The following is a 20,548-nucleotide window of genomic DNA, read 5'->3' as shown; positions in this document are numbered from 1 at the left end:
CGTCTTTCTTTTGTCCTTCTCCCTCACTCCTTTCTCCTTTTTCTTTCTCCTTCCTTCCTTCCTTCTCTCTCTCTTTCTTTCTATCCCTCCCTCCCTCCTTCTTTCTTTTGTCCTTTTCCCTCCCTTCTCTCTCTTTTCTCTTCTTCCTTCTTTCTATCTTTCTGTTGTCCTGTCTCCCTCCCTCACTCACTCCTTCCTTTCTCTCTCTCTCTGTCAAAAAACCTCTTCATTTCCTTTTAGTGACTTTTTACTGCCCCCAGTTCAAGTTTAATAGAAAAGGACATGATGTACTTTTAATGACAGGAAACCAATGCCTTCCAAATGAGTAAATTCCATCACTGTCTGTCACAAAGTGTGCTAATTTTTTCCTTTGATAAATCCTATATAATAAAAGGCTAAGTGAGTGGCCGTGGCCTTGGAACGTTGGGGATCTGCGTCCCTGTCTCTCTGGGCTGTTCTGGGCCTGCACGAAGCGCAGGCCCAGAACAGCCCAAGGGAGACAGGACCACAGACGCCAGTGTCTCAAAGCCACAGGCGGCCATTTGCCAGCAATCACCCGTCCCTCCTTTCGTGGTCCCACGGGCGGCCATTACGGCCCAATCGCTGCCCTCCCGCCCGCCCTCCATCACCGTCCCGGCCACGACGGCGGCAATTTCGGCCCAATCCCCGGTCCTACTTTCACGGAACCCACGGGCGGCCATTTCACCCCAAGCACTGCCGTTGGCCGCCCTCCCGCCCTCCCAACTGCCGAGCCCTCCTTACCCTGGCCAGAGCTCCTCTCTCTTGCAAAGCCTCTGCCCATACTGGTGGTTTGGGCGCAAAGGACACCTATTGCGTCCTTTACGGCCATAGTGTCAGTTCGGGCAGAGCCGTTGCAAAGAGAGGAGCTCTGCTTGCGATCTCCTCTCTCTCTCGGAAATTAAGGAGTTTTTAACCCGACGGACATGGCCGGGGTAAGGAGGGCTCGGCAGTTGTGAGGGAGGGCGGGAGGGCGGGCGGCCAACGGCAGTGCTTGGGGTGAAATGGCCGCCCGTGGGTTCCGTGCAAGGAGGACCGGGGATTGGCCCAAATTGGCCGTGGGTGGGGCCGGGACAGTGATGGGAGGTGGGTGGGCGGGCAGACAGCAATGAGGACCGGGGATAGGCGCGAAATGGTCGCCGGTGGGGCCGGAACGGTGGTGGAGGGCGGGCGGGTGATGGCAGGAGGTCGAGTGTGTGGTGGCTTTGGGACACTGGCGTCTGTGGTCCTGTCTCCCTTGGGCTGTTCTGGGCCTGCACTTCGTGCAGGCCCAGAACAGCCCAGAGAGACAGGGACACAGATCCCCAACGTTCAAAGGCCACGGCCACTCACTTAGCCTTTTATTATATAGGATTCTCCCCTCAGCCAATCATCTCCCCTCATCCATTCAGCTAGTCTCCCCTCAGACATTGAGCAACGGCATCCATTGCCACCAAGTCTCCTCGCATGGAGGACAACCGAGCCGGGGCTTCTCTTCCAGCCTGCACAGATGCACTCTTATGCCCCAGCTCAGCCGTCCTCCTCATGAGGAGACTCAACGGCGACAGATGCTGTTGCTCACCATCTCTTCTTTCTTTCTTTGCCTCCACTTCGACCTCCCTCCCTCCTCGGCCACAACTGCCCTTCGGGCAACTCTCTCTCACCAGAACTCTCACGAGAGCTGCCATGCACGGGATTAGCCATGGGTACACCTTCGAGAATTTTATAGATAGATAGATAGATAGATAGATAGATAGATAGATAGATAGATAGATAGATAGATAGAAGATGGGATGGGACCAGAAAGAAACAGATTCCAAGATACCCAGTCTAAAAGTTCTTGTTTCTCCTGAGTTTTTGCTACCCACACCAAGCTTCTTGCTGCATCTGCCTCTCGACTTTTTTTATTGTTCTCCAAAGAAGCAGGCCAGGCAATAGGATGCTTGTTTGCCTGTAGGAGGGTGAAACATGCCCTATTCAGACATTATGTTGTAGAGTATACACACTGTTCATCTGTACACACCACTTTTGCCTCTAAGGCGTGCACACATGCACACTCTCACAAGTTTATGAATGTCCTCTCAGTTCCTAAGAACATAAGAACAGCCCTGCTGGATCAGGCCCAAGGCCCATCTAGTCCAGCATCCTGTTTTGCACAGTGGCCCACCAGATGCCGCTGGAAGCCACAGGCAGGAGTTGAGGGCATGCCCTCTCCCGCATGCCCTCTCCTGTTACTCCCCCGCAACTGGTACCCAGAGGCACCCCGCCCCCCAAGGCTGGAGGTGGCCTAGAGCCCTCCGACTAGTAGCCATCAATAGACCTCTCCTCCATGAAGTTATCCAAACTCATCTTAAAGCTATCCAGGTTGTTGGCTGTTACCGCATCTTGTGGCAGAGAATTCCACAAGTTGATTACACTTTGTATAAAAAAGTACCTCCGTTTGCTGGTCCTAGATTTCTGGAAATCAGTTTCATGGGATGACCCCTGGTTCTAGTATTATGATCCCGCTCAGGTTGAATCAGGAAGGCCCCATTCTGAATTCAGGTGTGCGCACACTGCCTTGATATTGCCACCCACAACAAAACTCATTGCACACAGAGATGAAAAAATTTAGAGGGACTGCCTGTACACACATACATGTTTTTTGTGTGAATGACTGTACCTCTGTTTATTTTAAAAGCATACAATCTCCTAAAATGCATGGTACAGATTGGAAGTCTACTGCTGTATCTGTGTTCAACATAATGTCAGTTAGATCTGTACCTGTGTATACTATACACTCATGTGAGTACTGAACACAGTGTGCTATATGATCTATGGTAGGGCTATATAAAGTGAGTTGCACATTCTGTTCACACAGGTACAGCAGTATACGTCCTGTATATACCATGCATTTGAGGGGCCTGTACTCAGGTTCACTTTCAAAATGAATGCAGGTACATACGTTCACAGTCACCTTAAGTGGCGCAGCAGGGAAATGCTTGACTAACAACCAGAAGGTTGCCTGTTCGAATCCCCACTGGTATGTTTCCCAGACTATATCGGGCAACAGCAATATAGGAAGATGGTGAAAGGCATCATCTCATACTACACAGGAGAAGGCAATGGTAAACCCCTCCTGTATTCTACCAAAAGAAAACTACATGGCTCTGTGGGCGCCAGGAATCAAAATACACAGCACACTTTAACTTACAGACATTCACACAGAAACATAGGAGTAGCTGTACACTTGTACAACATAATGGGCAGGTGCAAACATACATCAGCACCTGAGGTTGGCACAAGCAGCCATTTCCCCAGGAGCACATACTCCCACATTAGCCTCTTATTTCGTACCCTGGTGCTGATATGCCGATATTGGTCATGTTGTCTGCACCACCAACCTCAACGTATCCTGCCCTACTTCCATCAGAACCCAACATCTGTAAGTTATTTCATTTCTAACTTACAGATGTCAGATTCCCTGTTGGAAGTAGGGAAGGATTTGCCAAGATTGGTCATGTTGTCTGAATCCACATATCAGCACCAGGGGAGGAAGCAGTTGCACAGGGACCTCACGTGTTGCTGTATGTCTGAACCCACCCAATGTCTGAATAGACATTAATATTAATCTAATATTTCTAAGATGAATAGGCCAAATCAGGAGGATAGAGTATTAGTATTCTATCTGGCACATTTCTGTACAGCCCCATATACAAATCTCACAGCAATAACAAGCCGGGCATCATGTCCTTCTTTTCCCATTCACCTGAATGGGAAAATAGGGACATGTTGGCAGGTAGGCAATAATTAAAACATTAACACAGTGCTAACACAATGAACACATCACCACCACTCTTAAGATCAAAGAGAAAGGCAAGGCAGAGGAAAGCAGCCAACAATTCACAAGCAAAGAAGGGTTCTAGGAAGGGGCTGTGTCTGTGTATTTCTCTAGTAAATATGACAGTGTATCCCAGTGAAGGAGTAAGGGCTGAAATGTATCTGGGATTTGAGAGTTATATATAATATTGTATTATGCAGGATGAATTGTAATTAATGTTTTTCATTGTCTTGCATAAAACATCTTCATGTTATGAAGTTATTAAGATAGCATTTTGAAAGAGTAATGGCCGGAAAGCAATACTTTAAAAGCATGCTTTGTAAAACATTTAATGTATCATTCTAAAAATGAAAGTATTGCATAATGGTTTTTTTTCAGTTTCCCCCAAATTTCCCATCTCTGGCTTTGCAGCGGGGAAGGGGAAAACATTAAAATGTTTTTATGAATATACTGGTGATTTTGTGTGCCCCCCCCCCCCCGCCTGGCCTCCGGACCTTCACATATCTTTAAAAGGGGGGGAAATGGCTTTTTTAATTCTGCAGTTATACAGCACTCCTGCAGATGGACCTCCGCATATAGGTTCTACCATCTGGTAGTTCTATTAGTTCTAAAATCTGACTCTGAAAAGATGTTCCTTTTCCTTTTTTATCTGAATGAAATGTACTCTTCAGTATTTTTAGAGAATATTGACTTTCCTATCAAAAATGATGATTTCTTTCCACTTCTTATTCTATTATTGGAACATGTAGCACTGCCTTAAACATCCTGATCTTATGTATGCCAACTCAGAAGTAAGGCCTACTGAGTTCAGCTGGGTTTATTCCCAAATATGTATGTATAATAAAATTGCTGCCTAAATTAAAGCTGCAATTTAAATCTGTTGCTTGACATTTGGAGGAATCCTATTTTAGCCTAGGGAATATTGTTATCTGTAAAGCTTTCTAAAATTGTTGTTAGCCCTCACTGCTATTCTGAGGTTTCTGACAATGAAACTTCTCACTGTGCGCGTGACCCATATTTGCAGTGAAACATTTTTGCCAAGTAGTGTCAAACACCATCTCTCAGCTGAACAATATTTCATAGAATATGTTATTACTCATCTCTTGCACAAGTATAAATGGAAAATTATTTAATGTTCATTTCAACGAGATCATCGAGGTCTGTTTTGAGGCTGAAATGAAATACTTTTGATAACCAAAATGTTTTGATCTTTGGGGGTTTCAGTTGGCTGAATGTTCATAGCCAGCTGGCCTTTGCAGAAAATCTCCAAATGATTTGGAGTGATTCAATATTTCTGCACAGACTGTCAAATAAGAAATGTACTAACATGATTTGTTGGAAACCACATGGTTGGAAACAAGTTGTTCTAGTAAGAACTAATCTGCCTGATTTCTTTCAATATCCCTACAACTGGATTAAATTTGGTCCAAATCCTAGGTGGTTCACAAGTTAGCCCAATTGCACTTCAAATGTTCACGTGTCTGCCATCATGAATTGGGGTGGATGACATCATCACAAACCATTCCATTGAGGTATCCCTGTGTGTCACTCACTTCAGCTGCATCCAATTTGGTTCAAATGGGTTAGGCGGCCCATAAGTTAGCCCACTCATGCCTCAAACATCACGTCTGCCATCTTGAATCGGGGTGGATGACACCACAAACTACGCCACTGAGATGACCCTACCACTGTACCTGATTTTGTTCATATTGGTCCAGGCATTACGAAGTTGATAGGGGAGGACATAAAAGTAGGCTAAAAAGTGTCAATAGGCTAGTGATATGTATCTTGTGGATACCTTGATAGTCTTGTCTCGTTTATGCATATGAGCATCTAAAAAATTTTGAAACTTGGAAAGATTTACCAAATTGCATCAGGTGAACAGGTATAGGATTATAGCAGTTTGATAAAATGCAAGCAAGCAGGTTACTAACTGAGGTTGTGCTTTTCACACCTTGAGAGTCAAGCCTGTGTTGCTGGGGGAGAAGGCTTATTCCCAAAAGAGAGAACCTCTAGTATTTAAAACTCCTCCTTTGCAAAGAAAAATGCCTTCTCTTGCAAGGATACTTTATTTTTATTGCAGTACATTATGTGATTTACAGCTTGGCCATTCCCCACCCCAAACCCACAGGTGTACTTGAGTTAGCCTTTCTCTCCACACTTCTAGCATTTGCCTCCCTCAGTTGAGAGGCACATACTGCATGGTTTTTAACCTCTTCTTTCCCACTTCTTGCTCCAAGTGATAGGTCTTTTTCTTACCTGCATTACTAATATTGGTGCTCAAGGAGTTTGATTTCAAACTATCTACTTCTAAAACATGGCCCTATTTAATCATTTGTGAATGTTAGATTGATGTCTAGTTATTTATAGATTCAATATAATGGATGTTTAGGATTGTTTGTGGAGATTTCTATTATTTGGTAACAGCATTGGCTTACATCTTGCACAGTGAGCTGTCAGTCCAACGGAGAGACGTGTTAGCTGCTTCTACATCATTGTACACCCTACCTTCACTGCTTCTGGAGGCAGGGAGGCTCGGTCTCTACTAAGGAGTGTCTCGTCGCACTTGCAGCAGTACACCCATGATTGCCAGTGAAAGTATCATTGCCAGTGCAATGACACAGTCCTTAGCAGAGATGGAGCCTCCCTTCCAGTGTTGCCTCTAACAGAGACTCCCTGTTAGGGAGTTGTTTGACTACAACTCCCAGGATCCCCCACTCCAATTGTCTTTAGCAGGGGATAATGGGAATTGTAGTAATAAACATCTGAGAATTCCTGTTACAGGGAAGACTGCTCCCCACCTTCAGAAGCAGTGTAGGTGCATCACTTCAGTGCACAGTGACAAAGAAGAAGTGAAGACTCCTCCCATTTGGATTGGTGGCTTGCTGCGCAGAATATAAGCCATTGAGATTTGAATCTGTCCTATGTCTTCTTACTTTTTAACATATAAATTCCAACATGTTTTGGATATAAAAAACAACATGTTTTGTTTTAATTCTGCATTTAATATGGGGTTTTTTTTAATAGAGCTGTAATCCAATTTAAAAAATCTTAGTCAGTCTTATGAGTCACAGTAGATTTGTTATTCACATGCAAATTTTAATTGATTAAAAGCAATAGTTATGAAACAAAAAATGCACTTTGTTTTCAAATGTGTGTCATAGCAGATACAATCTTAGAAGAAGCTTTCCCCCCTGTGTGTGAGAGAAGCGGAGGAGTGCCTCTCTCTTAATATGGTGCTTACCAACTGCAGTTTTTGAATGTTATTGAAAATGTTTTTCAAACAATCTTCTTCCTGATTGATTGGAAATACCTGGTTAGCCAATTGAACACTTTTCAATCCAATAATAAAATTGATAGAGGCATCAATTTACCTTAGGAACATAGGAAGCTGCCTTATACCAAGTCCATCTAACATGCAATCTACCATCCAAACTGAAACCAAGGTAGACCCTGCTTTGCAAAAGGTTACCATAGGGTTTACATCAATCTGAAATGCTGAATATGACCAGATGTCTTACTCGCTTTTTCTTCGTTTTGTTCTGGATGGTAAATTGCTGTTTATAGTCTTCTCTTTTAGGGCCAATATGCGTTCAGAAGTCTGTTCTGGGAGTGGGGACACATATCAGTTTTACTTTGAGATAGACCATTATTTTGCTTCTCAGCCCTGTAAGGATCTCAGTGCTATTCCCTTTTAGGGGGGAAATGTGTTTAAATTGTGTAGAATTCACATCTATAACTTAAACTTAATTTCTTGAACTGATAAGTTCTTCTCCTTCATTTTCCCACCAATCCTCCTACCTGAAGACTGTTATTCTTTTTCTGAAACTTTTGGATGAAATTGCCGAGATGCCATGTTACCTGGTCACTTGGATGGACCTGTGAAGTCACTATATAAATAAAGTGGTATTTAAAGAGCCACTATATAAATAAAGTGGTATATAAATAAAGGCGTGGCATCCCTCCTCTGAGGCTTCCTCTGAGGCTTTCATTCCCTTTAGGGGGCAGTGGGGATGAGAGGAGCCCAGGCAGTTTGGATCCCAGTAAGGTTGAGAGGGCAAGGCAGGGAGAGCTGCAGGAAACAGCTCTAGGGAGACAGCTAGGTTGGGTGTGGCAGGAAACAGGAAGCAAGGTCAGGAAGGGGGAGGGGCTGGAAGTAGGCTTTAAGCCCAGTCAGCTCTGCACTAAGGTATTTAAAGGCAAGGCAGTTGATGAGGAGGAGTTGCTTCTGAGTATGGGAGCCAGGAGTTCTCCAGGAGACAGAACTGGCTGAATGCAGAAAGCCAGGAGGAGGATTCAGGTGACAAGCTAACCTCCTCCCCTGGCTGATCCTGAGGCTGACCTTTTTGGGGGTGCTCCAGACATTCTGGAGTTCAAGAAGGGCTAGGAGCCCACCTCGTCCCCTGGAAGTCTGACAAAAATATTTTCCACTTGTCTTCAACAAGCAAATCGAGATTAAACCAATGAACAAAAATAATTTTATGAAGGTTTTGTTTTCATGAAAGTCCACATTCAGTATCTTCTGCTTTCAAATAACAGGACCTATGCAAAATATTATCTGTATCAAGTATTATATATCAAGTTCAGTTTACCCATTGCTATAATTCTGAATTTTGTTGCCATTACTAGATCTTTATTTTATCTCTGCCCTGTAAACCACAGCTGTCTCTTGGATTCTCTTTAGTGTTTATAGTTGTAAGATCCAGTTTTCTAAATCAAAGCATACCACATTAGCACCTCTCCACCTTTCAACATGATGTGGTGTTCCAAGCCAGCTAGCTCCTCGGTGCTTTTATCCTTTCCAGAAATCAAATTAATCTGTCTAATGGGAGTCTGAAGCCCACTAAACATCAATGCCTTGCCACAGCTATCTCTGTTTTAATATTTTTCCATTAAGGGTCTGAATTTGAGCAACTTCTTCCCTTGGGTTTTTGAAACTTCACCTGCAAAAGCTGCAGCAGATCTCCCACTACAGAAGAGTCCAGTTCAAAAGCCAGGCCACAACCCTCCCAGGCAGCAATTTTTTATGTTCCATGTTTATGTTCAAATGTGTGAAATACACGTTCTTCTTGAAAGAATAGTATGTCAATTGCAATAGAACCTTTTCCAGCTACAAACACTGCAACCGCTCTGCTAGATAAGCAGTCCAGAATGAAGAGAGACAAAAACCCTATTCACAGATTATGTTCAACTCTCATACAATCTGTGTATAGTATACACTGGTACAGATTTGTACACAGGTATAGTGATTCACATGTTATGTTAAAGACAAGAACAGCAGTGCACTTCCTATCTGTATCATGCATTTGAGGGGCCAGTACCCAGGTTCACTTTAAAAATGAACCCAGATACAGTCATTCACACAAAAACATTTAGAAGTGTACAGATATCTGTACACTCATATCACGTAATGTCTGAATGAGGCTATAGTTATTTATATGTTGGATGCAGATACAGCAGTACACTTCCTGTCAAAACCATGCATTTGAGGACCTTGAACCCTGGTTCACTTTTTAAATGATTGTAGGATCTACCCTCTCTAGACATGCAAAAAAAACTGTGTACAGTGTTCCGAGAGCATACTGGCAAGCTCCACCTCAGTGCTACAACACAGAGAACCTTCTTACCACCGCAGTCTCTATGGTTACCGAAATTGCCTGAAGAGGCAAATGCCATAAGCATGGTGGTGACTGTTTCTGTGATTGGAAGGCTGAGGCACATCAGCCTTCCAACTATGGAAATAGTCATGCATACAGTGTTCGTCTCTTCAGGCAAACGCAACAAGCATGGAGTGTGCAGAGATGATGCTTCCTGGCATATCAGTGGTGAGGCAGGACTTCCAGGTGCACTCTAAGGATGTTGTACACAAGTACAGTGTCCCCTTTTTTGCATGTCTGAAGAAAGCTATAATCATTCACACAAAATTATGTACCTGTATACAAACTTCTGAATTGGAGATACAACATAATATATGAATAGGACTAATGAACAATAGTTTATCCCTGCTCCTGCCAGAGTTATTGATTCTCCTATACCAGGGATGGGGAACCTTGGCACTCCAGCTGTTTTTGGACTACAACTCCCATAATCCCCAGCCACAGAGGCCAATAGCTAGGGATTATGGGAATTGTAGGCCAACATCTGCAGGAGTGCCAAGGTTCCCCATCCCTGTCCTATACCATCATTGTGCCTGTCATTTCCATAACATTCTGTAATTGTTGGTCCCATTTGTAGATAAGATGGGCCTGGTAGATTGTCCTGAATCTTATTGCCTCCTCTTTTGAGTGTTTATTTTTTCTTTTGAAAGCTGAACTGTGTCCCGTTTAATTCTGTAATTGACAGAAAAGGAAAGCAGATGCTTTATCATGTGTTACTTTTAATTCTCTTTAGTCTGTATACATCATTTTGAATTCACGGTTTGAGTATATATATTTTTTCATGTTTCCTTAGTATTTCCATCTGGAGATTAGCTGTTCTAGTAGCTGCTGCAGAGAAAACTCAGAACATTTAAAATTGTTTGAAAACTATACTAATGTGCCATATACTCAACCTACTGTGTATGATCAAATTTTTCCTGTTTACATTCTCATTGTTGGAATCCATGAGATAGTTCTATAATCTTTCCTTTAATGATTATATTCTACTGATGTACAGCTCTTATGTCCTCTCCTTTCTAGTCTTTGACTCTCTCCTCTGAATCATCCTTAGTTGGTCTTCATCATATATGTGGTGCTCTGAATCATATATGTGGTGCCCTGAACTCTCTTAGACACACACTTAAGAGAACACAGAATTTGTATGTCCTGTGCCATGAATATAATATACCAATCAGTGTGATATAGTGGATAAGGTGTTATATTTGGATTGGGGAAACCTGCGTTCAGATATGTGGGATGTAAACTGGGCCAGTCACTTCTCTCTCAGCCTAACCTACTTCACAGGGTTGTTGTGAAAGAGAAACTCAAGTATGTAGTACACCGCTCTGGGCTCCTTGGAGGAAGAGCGGGATATAAATGTAATAATAATAATAATAATAATAATAATAAATAAATAAATCATGTTTGCTACCCTAAACATGCATAGAGGAAGGATTTGATTAAAAATATATACTACTGGTAATAATATCTATTATTATTATTATTATTATTATTATTATTATTATTTATTATTTATACTATTGCTCTAACAGGCAAGGGAGGAGATGGATAAAGAGGTGAGAAAAAGTGAAATATGAATGGGAAAAGCTTTCCCCTGAAGCTGTGAGAAAGGCATACATGTTCTACTACTACAACAAATATTTATATACGGCTCTTCAACCAAAATTCACAAAGAAGAATATGTAAATAAAATGGTCCCCTGTACCCAAAGGACTCACAATCTAAAAGAAACATAAGGCAGATACCAGCAACAGCCACTGGAGGAATGCTGTGCTGGGGCTGGATAGAGCCAGTTGCTCTCTCCTTGCTAAATATAAGAGAATCACCACTTTAAAAGGTGTCTCTTTGTTCAGTTAGCAGGGGTATGTTCTCTGGGTTGTAACCTGCAAACCCAAAGGCATTAGGCTGTTGAATGATTGATAGATAGATAGAGTGCCGTCAAGTAGGTGTTGACTCTTAGCAACCACATAGATTCTCTCCAGGATGATCTGTCTTCAACTTGGCCTTTAAGGCAGGGGTGCGGAACCTTGGCCCTCCAGCTGTTTTTGAACTACGACTCCCATCATCCCCAGGGATGATGGGAGTTGTAGTTCAGAAACAGCTGGAGGGCCAAGGTTCCCCACCCTTGCTTTAAGGTCTCGCAGTGGTGCATTCATTGTTGTTGTAATTGTGTCCATCCACCTTGCTGCTGGTCATCCTCTTCTTCTCTTTTCCAAGTATTATGGATTTCTCAAGGGAGCTGGATCTTCGCATAATGTGTCTAAAGTATGATAGTTTGAGCCTGGTCATTTGTGCCTTGAGTGAAAATTCTGGATTGATTTGTTCTATGACCCATTTGTTTGTTTTCCTGGCTATCCATGCTATCCTCAAAAGTCTTCTCCAGCACCAAAGTTCAAAAGAGTCATTTTGTCTGTCTTGCTTCTTCAAAGTCCAGCTTTTGCATCCATAGAGTGTCACAGGAAAAACCCTTGTCTGAACGATTCTAATCTTTGTAGGTGTAGACACGTCACAGCATCTAAATATCCTTTCCAAGGCCTTCATTGCAACCCTACCAAGTGCTAGACTGTGGCATTTTTCTTGACTGCTGGATCCTTTACTATTGATGCTCTATCCTAAAAGGCAGAAGCTATCCACCACTTCAGTGTCTTCATTATTAATTCTGAGACTGTAGACCTGTCCAGTTACCTTTATCATCCCAGGATCTTGTAGACTCGTTGTTTAGAAATGACATATTCTTTACAAACAGAAAAATAAAATGTTCTAATATTTAGATGTCTGGTGGCATTTTAAGTTTGAAAAGATATCTGCTATGCTGGTATAGTGTTGTTGGGAAGATAAGTCTCTTATTGTTATGAAAGGGACAACTGCAGTTCTAAATCCCAGCAGACCAACCTTTTTTCACACTAACCCAAAGGGCAACTTTTTGCTAACTGCTGACCAATCATTCGGAAGTTACTGTTGTAGAGCTATCAATCCCACATTCAGAATTTTAATTTTTTTTTCCCCTGTCACATAATTCTTGTGTTGAGCATCTTGAGACAGACAGGTGGGACACACATTTTTACAATAAGAAAATAAATCAAATGTTTACCTATGTGGCTTTTTAACCTGCTTCATTGTTTCCCATTTTCTGCATCTGGTTTTTCAGAAGTATATGCCACAAGCAGTTAATGAATTAGGAGCACCCAGAATAAGTGAAAGGAAAAAAGATGAACGCTGAATGATGTCATTCAGTGGTTCTTTGTGGTAAACATTCTGAGGAACTGCTGTTCGGTTATGGGGTGTTTGATGAAGAAGTCACCTCTGGCTGTTAGTTCATTCTGCAATAAATGTATTAGCCTTTTGAGAATAACAAGACTCTTTGGCCCTAGTAGGACATTCATTTCTGAACCTGGAATGAGCCTTGGGCTCCCTTGGGTAGAAAGTACTGTCTGACATGATGCAGTGCCAGATCTATCTGTATATGGGATCTCTCTGGAACCTACTAACCATTTTCTTGGTGACCACTCCATCCCTATAATTAGGTGCAGGTCATGTGGTGGTCATGTTTTCAAATTCAGTGAAGCATTTCAATGGGAGTGCACTGTACAAACCTAAGTACTCACTTAGTGTGGAATGTTAGAGTTTGCTTTAGAGAAGCTAGTTGAAATGTATTTGGATTTGTGACAAAATTTCCATTTGTTTAATAGTAACTAGTTTGAAATGTGTTGTAGTTTTACTTCTGTTGGTGTGGTCTAAATCTTTCCATCACTATGTCCAAAAAGGCAGTGTCTTTTGAATTCAGTGAAAATTGTGTGCTTGTTAACAAAAGATGATCGTGGGAAACAACATTTAAAATATGTTGATCTTCAGCGTGTGATGCCAAGGGCCTGATTCATTTCTATCAGCTTGCAGAAGTATATTGCATATTGTATATCAAACATAATTTTCCATTAAAACTTGATCCTAGATTATGACCTCTGCTTTATTGAAATAAATTCCTGTAAACAATTCCCAATATTAAACTATCATCAAGAGGAACAGTTTGGGTTGAAGTTTATCTGGGTTGACCGGGAGGGGAGATAGCATGAAGTTGTAGTGATGTTGAGATTCTTGATGTCTTTTATGTAGAACTTACAGAGTTTGTATTTTGGTGCTTTTAATTAATCCAAACATTAAGGTTGCAATCTGCATGTGTTTGGGCTTTGTAAATCCCATTGGTTACTTTAAAACATGGCAATTTGTTTTTTGTGGCAGTTCGATAACCCAACATGCAGTCTATTGGTGTACCCTGCCCCACCCTAACAACATAACATACCCTACCCTACAGTAAAGTTGTGCCATCGAGTCAGTGTCGACTCCTGGCAACCACAGAGCCATGTGGTTTTCTTTGGTAGAATACAGGAGGAGTTTTCCATTGCCATCTCCCACACAGTATGAGATGATGCCTTACAGAATCTTCCTGTATCGCTGCTGCCCGATATAGATGTTTCCCATAGTTTGGGAAACTTACCAGCGGGGATTCGAACCAGCAACCTCTTGCTCCCTAAGCAAGTTACATCCCCACTGCGCCATTAGGGGCTCTACCCTACCCTTTTCATATTCTCGCTCAGTTTATCTCATGTTGCAGTTTCTCTCACTAAGCACCAATAACAGCTACCAGTGATTTGTATTTAGTCCCTTGCTCTAATTGTTAGATTTTTATACTGCCTTTTGTTAAAATAATCTCAAGGTGGTTTACAAAACATTTAAAACAATATAAAACTGTAAAACAGTTAATAGTTCTATTCCTTACCTGCTCTTTGTTTTTAGAGTCCAGACCAGACAGAGGAAATCATGCTTGCAATTGAAGAGCTGAGCAGAATTTTCTCTTGACTCTAGTCAGTTCTCTTAATTTATTCACTGCTACTTGCTTTCCCACATCAAATGTTGGAGGCAGAAGAGCTGCAATAGCTGGGCCTAGAGATGTGAAACAACATTGGGCTGAGGGTAAAGACAGTCGTTCTAAAATGTGGTGGGTCTGATTTGAATATAAATTTGCTGTATCCCAAGGCATTTGTTTTTCAGAGCAGTGAACTCTGTGTTCAGACCATTTCCACACACTTGAGAATGCCTGTCTAAATTTTGGGACAGCCTGTGCCAAGTATTCAGGTGGGTTTTTCTTCTTTATGTCCATATGGCATTGATGGAGGTATGTACAGAAACAACCGGTTGGTAACTTTCTGCTGTAATGAAGGAGAAAAGCTTGTAACTTTCTGAAAGCTGGACAAGTGATATTAAAAGAAATGGTATTTATATAGTACTAGTATCTTTCAGCCCGTTAAATTAACGGGCGCTAGTAGCCTTCTCCGCCCTCCCCCGCTGCCTCCTCCCGCCCAGGCCCACCGCCTCCTCCTCTGGCTTCCCCCGCCGCCTCCTCGCTTGGCCCGGCCGTCCGGTGTTGGCGGCAGCCGCTTGTCCTTGGTGTGGTTGCCTGGCGGCAGCCGCTTCTCCGCAGCCTGCCGCTGCTCCTCCTCCCGGCCGGGGCCGGCACAATCCGGGGCCGCTGCCGCCTCTCCCGGATTCCCCCACCGCCTCCTTGCTTTGCCCGGCTGTCCGGCGGCGGTGGCTGCTTGTCCCCGGCGCGGCCGCCCAGTGGCAGCCGCTTGTCCTCAGCCTGCCGCTGTTCCTCCCCCCGCCCGGCATCTGCGGTGGCCGCTTCTCCTCAGCCCACCGCTTCTCCGCCACCCAGCCAACATGGCGGCCGGCGCCTGCGTCCGTGTCTCCCTCGCCGTGTTCTGCACACGCGCACCACGCATGCGCAGAACACCCGAAAAAGACACGGACGCAGACACCAAGCATCTTATTATATAGGATGTTGTGACTAGTTTGCCAAGTCTGATGTGAAATCTTAACTTGTATCTTAACAAGTTAATGGTTGTATCTAATGATTTGTTCCAGCTTGTCCTTTGTTAGTTAACACATGAAAACTAGTTTAACATGGTCAAAATTATCTGTTGATTTTAATATATTTTAATGTCGATGTCATTTTAAAAACTGAAAGCTGGAGAAGTTCTTTTTATAAGAAGTGTGGCTATACTCAGAATAGTGATGACAGACACAGCATTCTTATTCCATCTGTCAGTACTTTCTGTACAAAGATGTGACGCATAAGAGTTCTGATAAACGTCCCAATGCGTGGGAGCTTGCACTTGCCAGAAAGATGAACCATGCAAATAGAGCACAGCACCAATAATTCTCTCTGTGGTACTGCTAAGGCTTTGGAAGGGAGGTTTTGTAAGTTAAAGGTAAAGTGTGCTGTCAAGTAGATTTCGATTCCTGGCGCCTACAGAGCCCTGTGGTTTGCTTTGGTAGAATACAGGAGGAGTTTACCATTGCCTCCTCCTGCAGTATTGCTGCTACCCAATAAAGTACCAGCGGGGATTCAAACCGGCAACCTTCTGCTTGTTAGTTAAGCATTTCCCCACTGCATTTGTACCTACAGCCATATTGTCCAAATGCTTGGTTGACAGAATGATCCCTACAAGAAAAGGGATCTGAACATGGTAGGGTAAGGATCATTTGCCTCTCTTTGAGACACACACACACACACACACACACACCAGCAAAGCTTCAGGTGCATGTCATGGCAAGATTCGGTGTATTTCACCATGTTCTGCCACACACACTCATACTTACATTACTTGAAGTCAGAAAAGACTGATATGAGTGGCTAGCTACAGCTATTTCCTTTCTTTCAACAGGGAAAGAGAGGAAGAGGTTTTCAAGTTTTTAAAAAGATATGGATAAAGCAAATTAGGAACATAGGAAACTGCCATATACTGAGTCAGACCATTGGTCTATCTAGCTCAGAATTGTCTTCACAGACTGGCAGCGGCTTCTCCAAGGTTGCAGGCTGGAATCTCTCTCAGCCCTATCTTGGTGAAGCCAGGGAGGGAACTTGAAACCTTCTGCTCTTCCCAGAGCGGCTTCATCCCCTGAGGGGAATATCTTGCAGTGCTCACACATCAAGTCTCCCATTCAGATGCAACCAGGGCAGACCCTGCTTAGTTACGGGGACAAGTCATGCTTGCTACCACAAGACCAGCACTCCTCTCCTTAAATTAGAAGGAATAATTCAAAATAATGCATGTATTGCATTGTTAGGAAACAGCTTCCATTAAAACATAATCAGCAAAATGTTCACAATCCAGAAGAAACAGAACTAGCCAGTCTATTAAGATATTTAAAAGCAGATATCTGCCATGGAGGTAACCAGTAATGAAAATAAATTGCATTTTTCCAGAATGGGGGTGAGTGGGTAGGTTGGGGGGGGTGTCTGTGTGTGTGTTTGGTGCTCTGAAGATAGCAAAGCATGTGAGTGAAATATATAGCTAGAACTCAGTAATGCTTTGCTGATACTTCCTAGCAGTGTTCCTGCCCAGTGAGATAAATTTTAAAAACAAGAAGTCCCTAAGAAGAAATATATATTGTCCAGGCTGTGAGAGAGAGAGAGAGAGAGAGAGAGAGAGAGCGTGCGTGCACACAGGAGTCTTCCCTTGTTGCTGATGATGCGTGCTTTAGCATGTGTGTTGTCAATAGAAGTATCAAGGCAGATGCACACTCAAGTGCTGTCTGACTGGCCAGACATAAATGCACTGACTAAGGACCAGATCAGGTGTGTGATGGAAATGTATTAATGAATCTCTGTATCTTTAAATTGTTTATAAATAGCCATGGGCATGGAGAATCTGGATCAGGATCATGGGAGTTTGCCCTTTTGTCCTGTTATAAAAGTGAAGATTGCCTCCTCTAAAACTGCTGTTTTTCCCACTAGGAAAACCATACTTTGGTCAGGTTCAGACATGACTACTGTCGGTAAACATTTTTTTAAAAATAAGCATTCATGCACCTCTATAATCGAGTCTAGTTTAATCATCATGTCTAGTTTAAGTGTGTGTGAGAGAGAGAAATGGTGAGAGAGCTTCCTTTCACTGTGTTGAAAGGAAACAAGAGCTCTTGTATTTGTGGGACAGATGGGAAAGAAAAATGTCTTGTTTCAGAATGGAGAACTATTGATGCACTTAAGATAATTCTATTTATACTGATTTTGCACCTATTAAGAATCTCTATTCTGGTTAGGGGGTTAACTTGTGAAATAATGCATGATAATTCGTTTTATTAGTTAAGTATATATTAAAATTAATGAAAAGTAAACACTGGTTTAAGAAAGAATTTCCATTCTATTCCAATCTCACTTCAACACTTCTATTCTCATAGGAACATAGGAAGCTGCCATATACTGAGTCTTAATGTATTGTTACATGTTTGTTCACTTATATGTCCATGTTTCTTGTAAATGGCATACTTTGGGAGAGCAATCACATATTTCAGATGCTTTCTTTTGATACTATACCTTTTCTTGTAAACTCACAGGAGTTTATTTATTTGTTAGTAAATAAATAAAGTAAGTAAGTTTATTTGTGCCAGTGATCCCCATCTGTTAAATACCTATAAATTATCCAGGCATTCCCCCCCCCACCTTTTTGCTTGACTAATAGACCAAGGGGCTATTCACACAACCTACTGGGCAGAGAGGGGGAAGGCTTCTCAAACCTTGCCTCCCCCCCAGGTGATAATTCTCTGCTTGGTGAGAGCGCATTCCATGCTCCTAAATGATCCCCGTTGCTCCATGGAGCATGGTGGATCGCTCTGAGACCGGAACTTGTTGTGCCAGCCTCTGGGTATCCCACAGTGCACTGCATGCCCAGCTGGGAGATTCCCCTGGGTGATGGACTAGGTGCCTGTCTCTGTGACACACAATCGCAGCTAAGAACCCTTCAGCGTAGGGTTTGTTAGAGGTTATTGATTTTTACCCACAATAGGTAAAACAGCAGAGCACTAAGAAATGAGCACAAACTCCATTTACAGAGTAGGTAGCAGAGGATGGTTTGGATATTGCAGCTATTTTAGAGAAAACACATGAAGATCCTTGTATGACTAAACACTAAACATTTATTGGTTAAATACACTTAGATAGGAAAGACCTATATCTAATCTAAAGGACTACTGTACATAGTGGATAGGTAAGGAGAGAGAGAGAGATGTTTCCATCTGCTCTCTAGAAGGAAAGGAAGGATTGTGACTCAGCACAGGAAGTGCTGCAGAGTCAGTTCAGGGGTCATAGAGTAGGGACAGATAGGGAGTCCCTTACTCACTGTCTCTACTCCCAATGCCCCTAGTGGTCATTAGGACAGTTGGTGCAAAAGGTCGATGCACTGGAAGTTCATCTCCAACAACGTTTGGCACTGAGGCACCGCCGGGATACTTGTGGATGCAGCAGTTCTCACGGGCAGACAAGCCCAGGCTTGGTTGCCTAAGCCTGGATTTGGCTGTTCGTGAGAACAGCCTCCAAGACTATCAGTGTTAATGAAGTAATAGAAAATGCAAGTAAGAGTGTGAGATCTTGGATTTTAATTCATCTTTTCACTTTATTTGCTCTTTCAAACTAGTGTGCAGCTTATACAGTCACCTGTTATTTTCATCCAAAATGTTTTATATTCTATCTAAAAGCTTGGGATAAAATTGATCTATTAAGGCAGCAATTGCCTTTTTGCTCTATTGCCTTCATATTGCTCTGCTTTTTTGCGGGCCCTGCCAGGAATGACATTCCTCCTTGCTTTAGCACAGGCTTGGCTTTAAAATTCTTTTAGCATGATGTTGAGGTTTATGTAGTAATTTAACTGACTCGTCAGAGAAGGCAGTAGCCCTGATGTTTGTACACTCACAGACATTATTGCCTAATAACAGTTTATGGTACTTTGCCATATTATGCTACTGTCTAATTATGCTATGGCGAAGAATACTTCATAGCAGGTTAAAGGAGGCATATCTGCACTGCATTATCTCACTCCATTTTGGAGCATTGTTGCACAGATATATTCCTTTTTCATCACAGAAAGTTTTGTGTTTTGTGACAAAAAGCAACTTCTTCTTCTCCAGACAGTGGGTGGGACCAGACTGCTCTTCCTCTCATGTTGATGCTTCTTCCTAGGAAGCATAGAATGCAGATTCTTAGGCCCAGTTCAGACATACAAGTTAACTGGAGTTAAACATGGCTGAGGTTTCAATTCAAATCAACCCCAAATCACTCCACAGATGTTCACCAAATGCATACACTACTCTTCCGTGTCTCAGTGTAACTTCATCTAGATTTAATTTATCAAATATAATTGGAAAGTCTACACAACTTGTGGCCCACCGAGCCAAATGCAGCCAACCACAATGAATTTGTGGTCTTCTAATCTAGGCAACTGACAACCACCTGGTTTTTGCAGTTCCAGTCAAAGAGCAGGGCTTGGTCTGAAAGCACATGATGTAGCCACATTGGTCTGAAAGCACATGCTGCAACCACAAATTAAGTAGGTCTGAGTATTGTCAATGTCTGATGGGAGACCACCTGGGAACCCCCATGTTTACTGCCTTGAGTTCCATCATGAAAGAAAGGCAGGCTCTACTCTACATGTGATAAATACAATTTTTAAAAATTATCCCGCCACCAGGGGCATAGCTATATTTGAGCAAAAGCGTTCAAAGAACACAGGCCCCCAGATCCTTAGGGCCCTCCAGCTCCATCCCTCCCTATTTTCTTCATTATCTCCCTCACTCTGGGGGGGCCGCCAGAGAGACAGATGAACATGGCCCCCTCTTCCCTAGCTACGCCCCTGCCCGCCACTAGTGAATGTATGTTTTTAAGAGGCCAAAGCCTATGTGTGGTGGTGGTGTTTTTAATTCTATCCTACTCTGTCCTATGGCTTTATTGTAAATTAATAACAATAATTAAAAAGGAAACCTGTATTCATAAACCCATTTTTATGCCCCGCACAGAACTGCACATGCGAGAGCCAAAGCCGATGCTGCAGATCAGGCTTCCCAGTCCGCCCGTCAGGAGTGTGACATTGCCAGAGCGGTTGCCAGAGAACTTTCCCCAGGCTTCTACCAACCAGGTAAAGTATATTTGTTCTGAGCTGACCAAGAATGTTCTGTTGCATCTAAAAGCTCATGCATTCATAATCTGTGAGATGGAGTCACATCCAGTGTTCCCTCTAACAGGGAT

The 20,548-nt window shown here is 42.8% G+C and overlaps 1 protein-coding gene across 4 annotated transcripts in view; it reads left to right on the top strand.

The window, feature by feature from the left end:
* JPH1 (junctophilin 1) overlaps positions 1-20,548 on the top strand; it is a 97,289-nt gene that overhangs the window by 58,609 nt on the left and 18,132 nt on the right. For all 4 annotated transcript variants that reach the window (XR_008306772.1, XR_008306771.1, XR_008306770.1 and 1 more), the window contains exon 3: positions 20,320-20,438. Coding sequence is in view for 1 of the 4 variants with exons in the window: in XM_053248653.1 (XP_053104628.1) it covers positions 20,320-20,438 (119 nt within the window). In the remaining 3 variants the exon portion in view is untranslated. The remainder of the gene's footprint in view (positions 1-20,319; positions 20,439-20,548) is intronic.

This window comes from Hemicordylus capensis, chromosome 4 (genome assembly GCF_027244095.1).
Source record: "Hemicordylus capensis ecotype Gifberg chromosome 4, rHemCap1.1.pri, whole genome shotgun sequence".
In the NCBI taxonomy this organism is placed as follows: domain Eukaryota; kingdom Metazoa; phylum Chordata; class Lepidosauria; order Squamata; family Cordylidae; genus Hemicordylus; species Hemicordylus capensis.
This window is presented reverse-complemented; position numbering and strand designations above follow the sequence as displayed.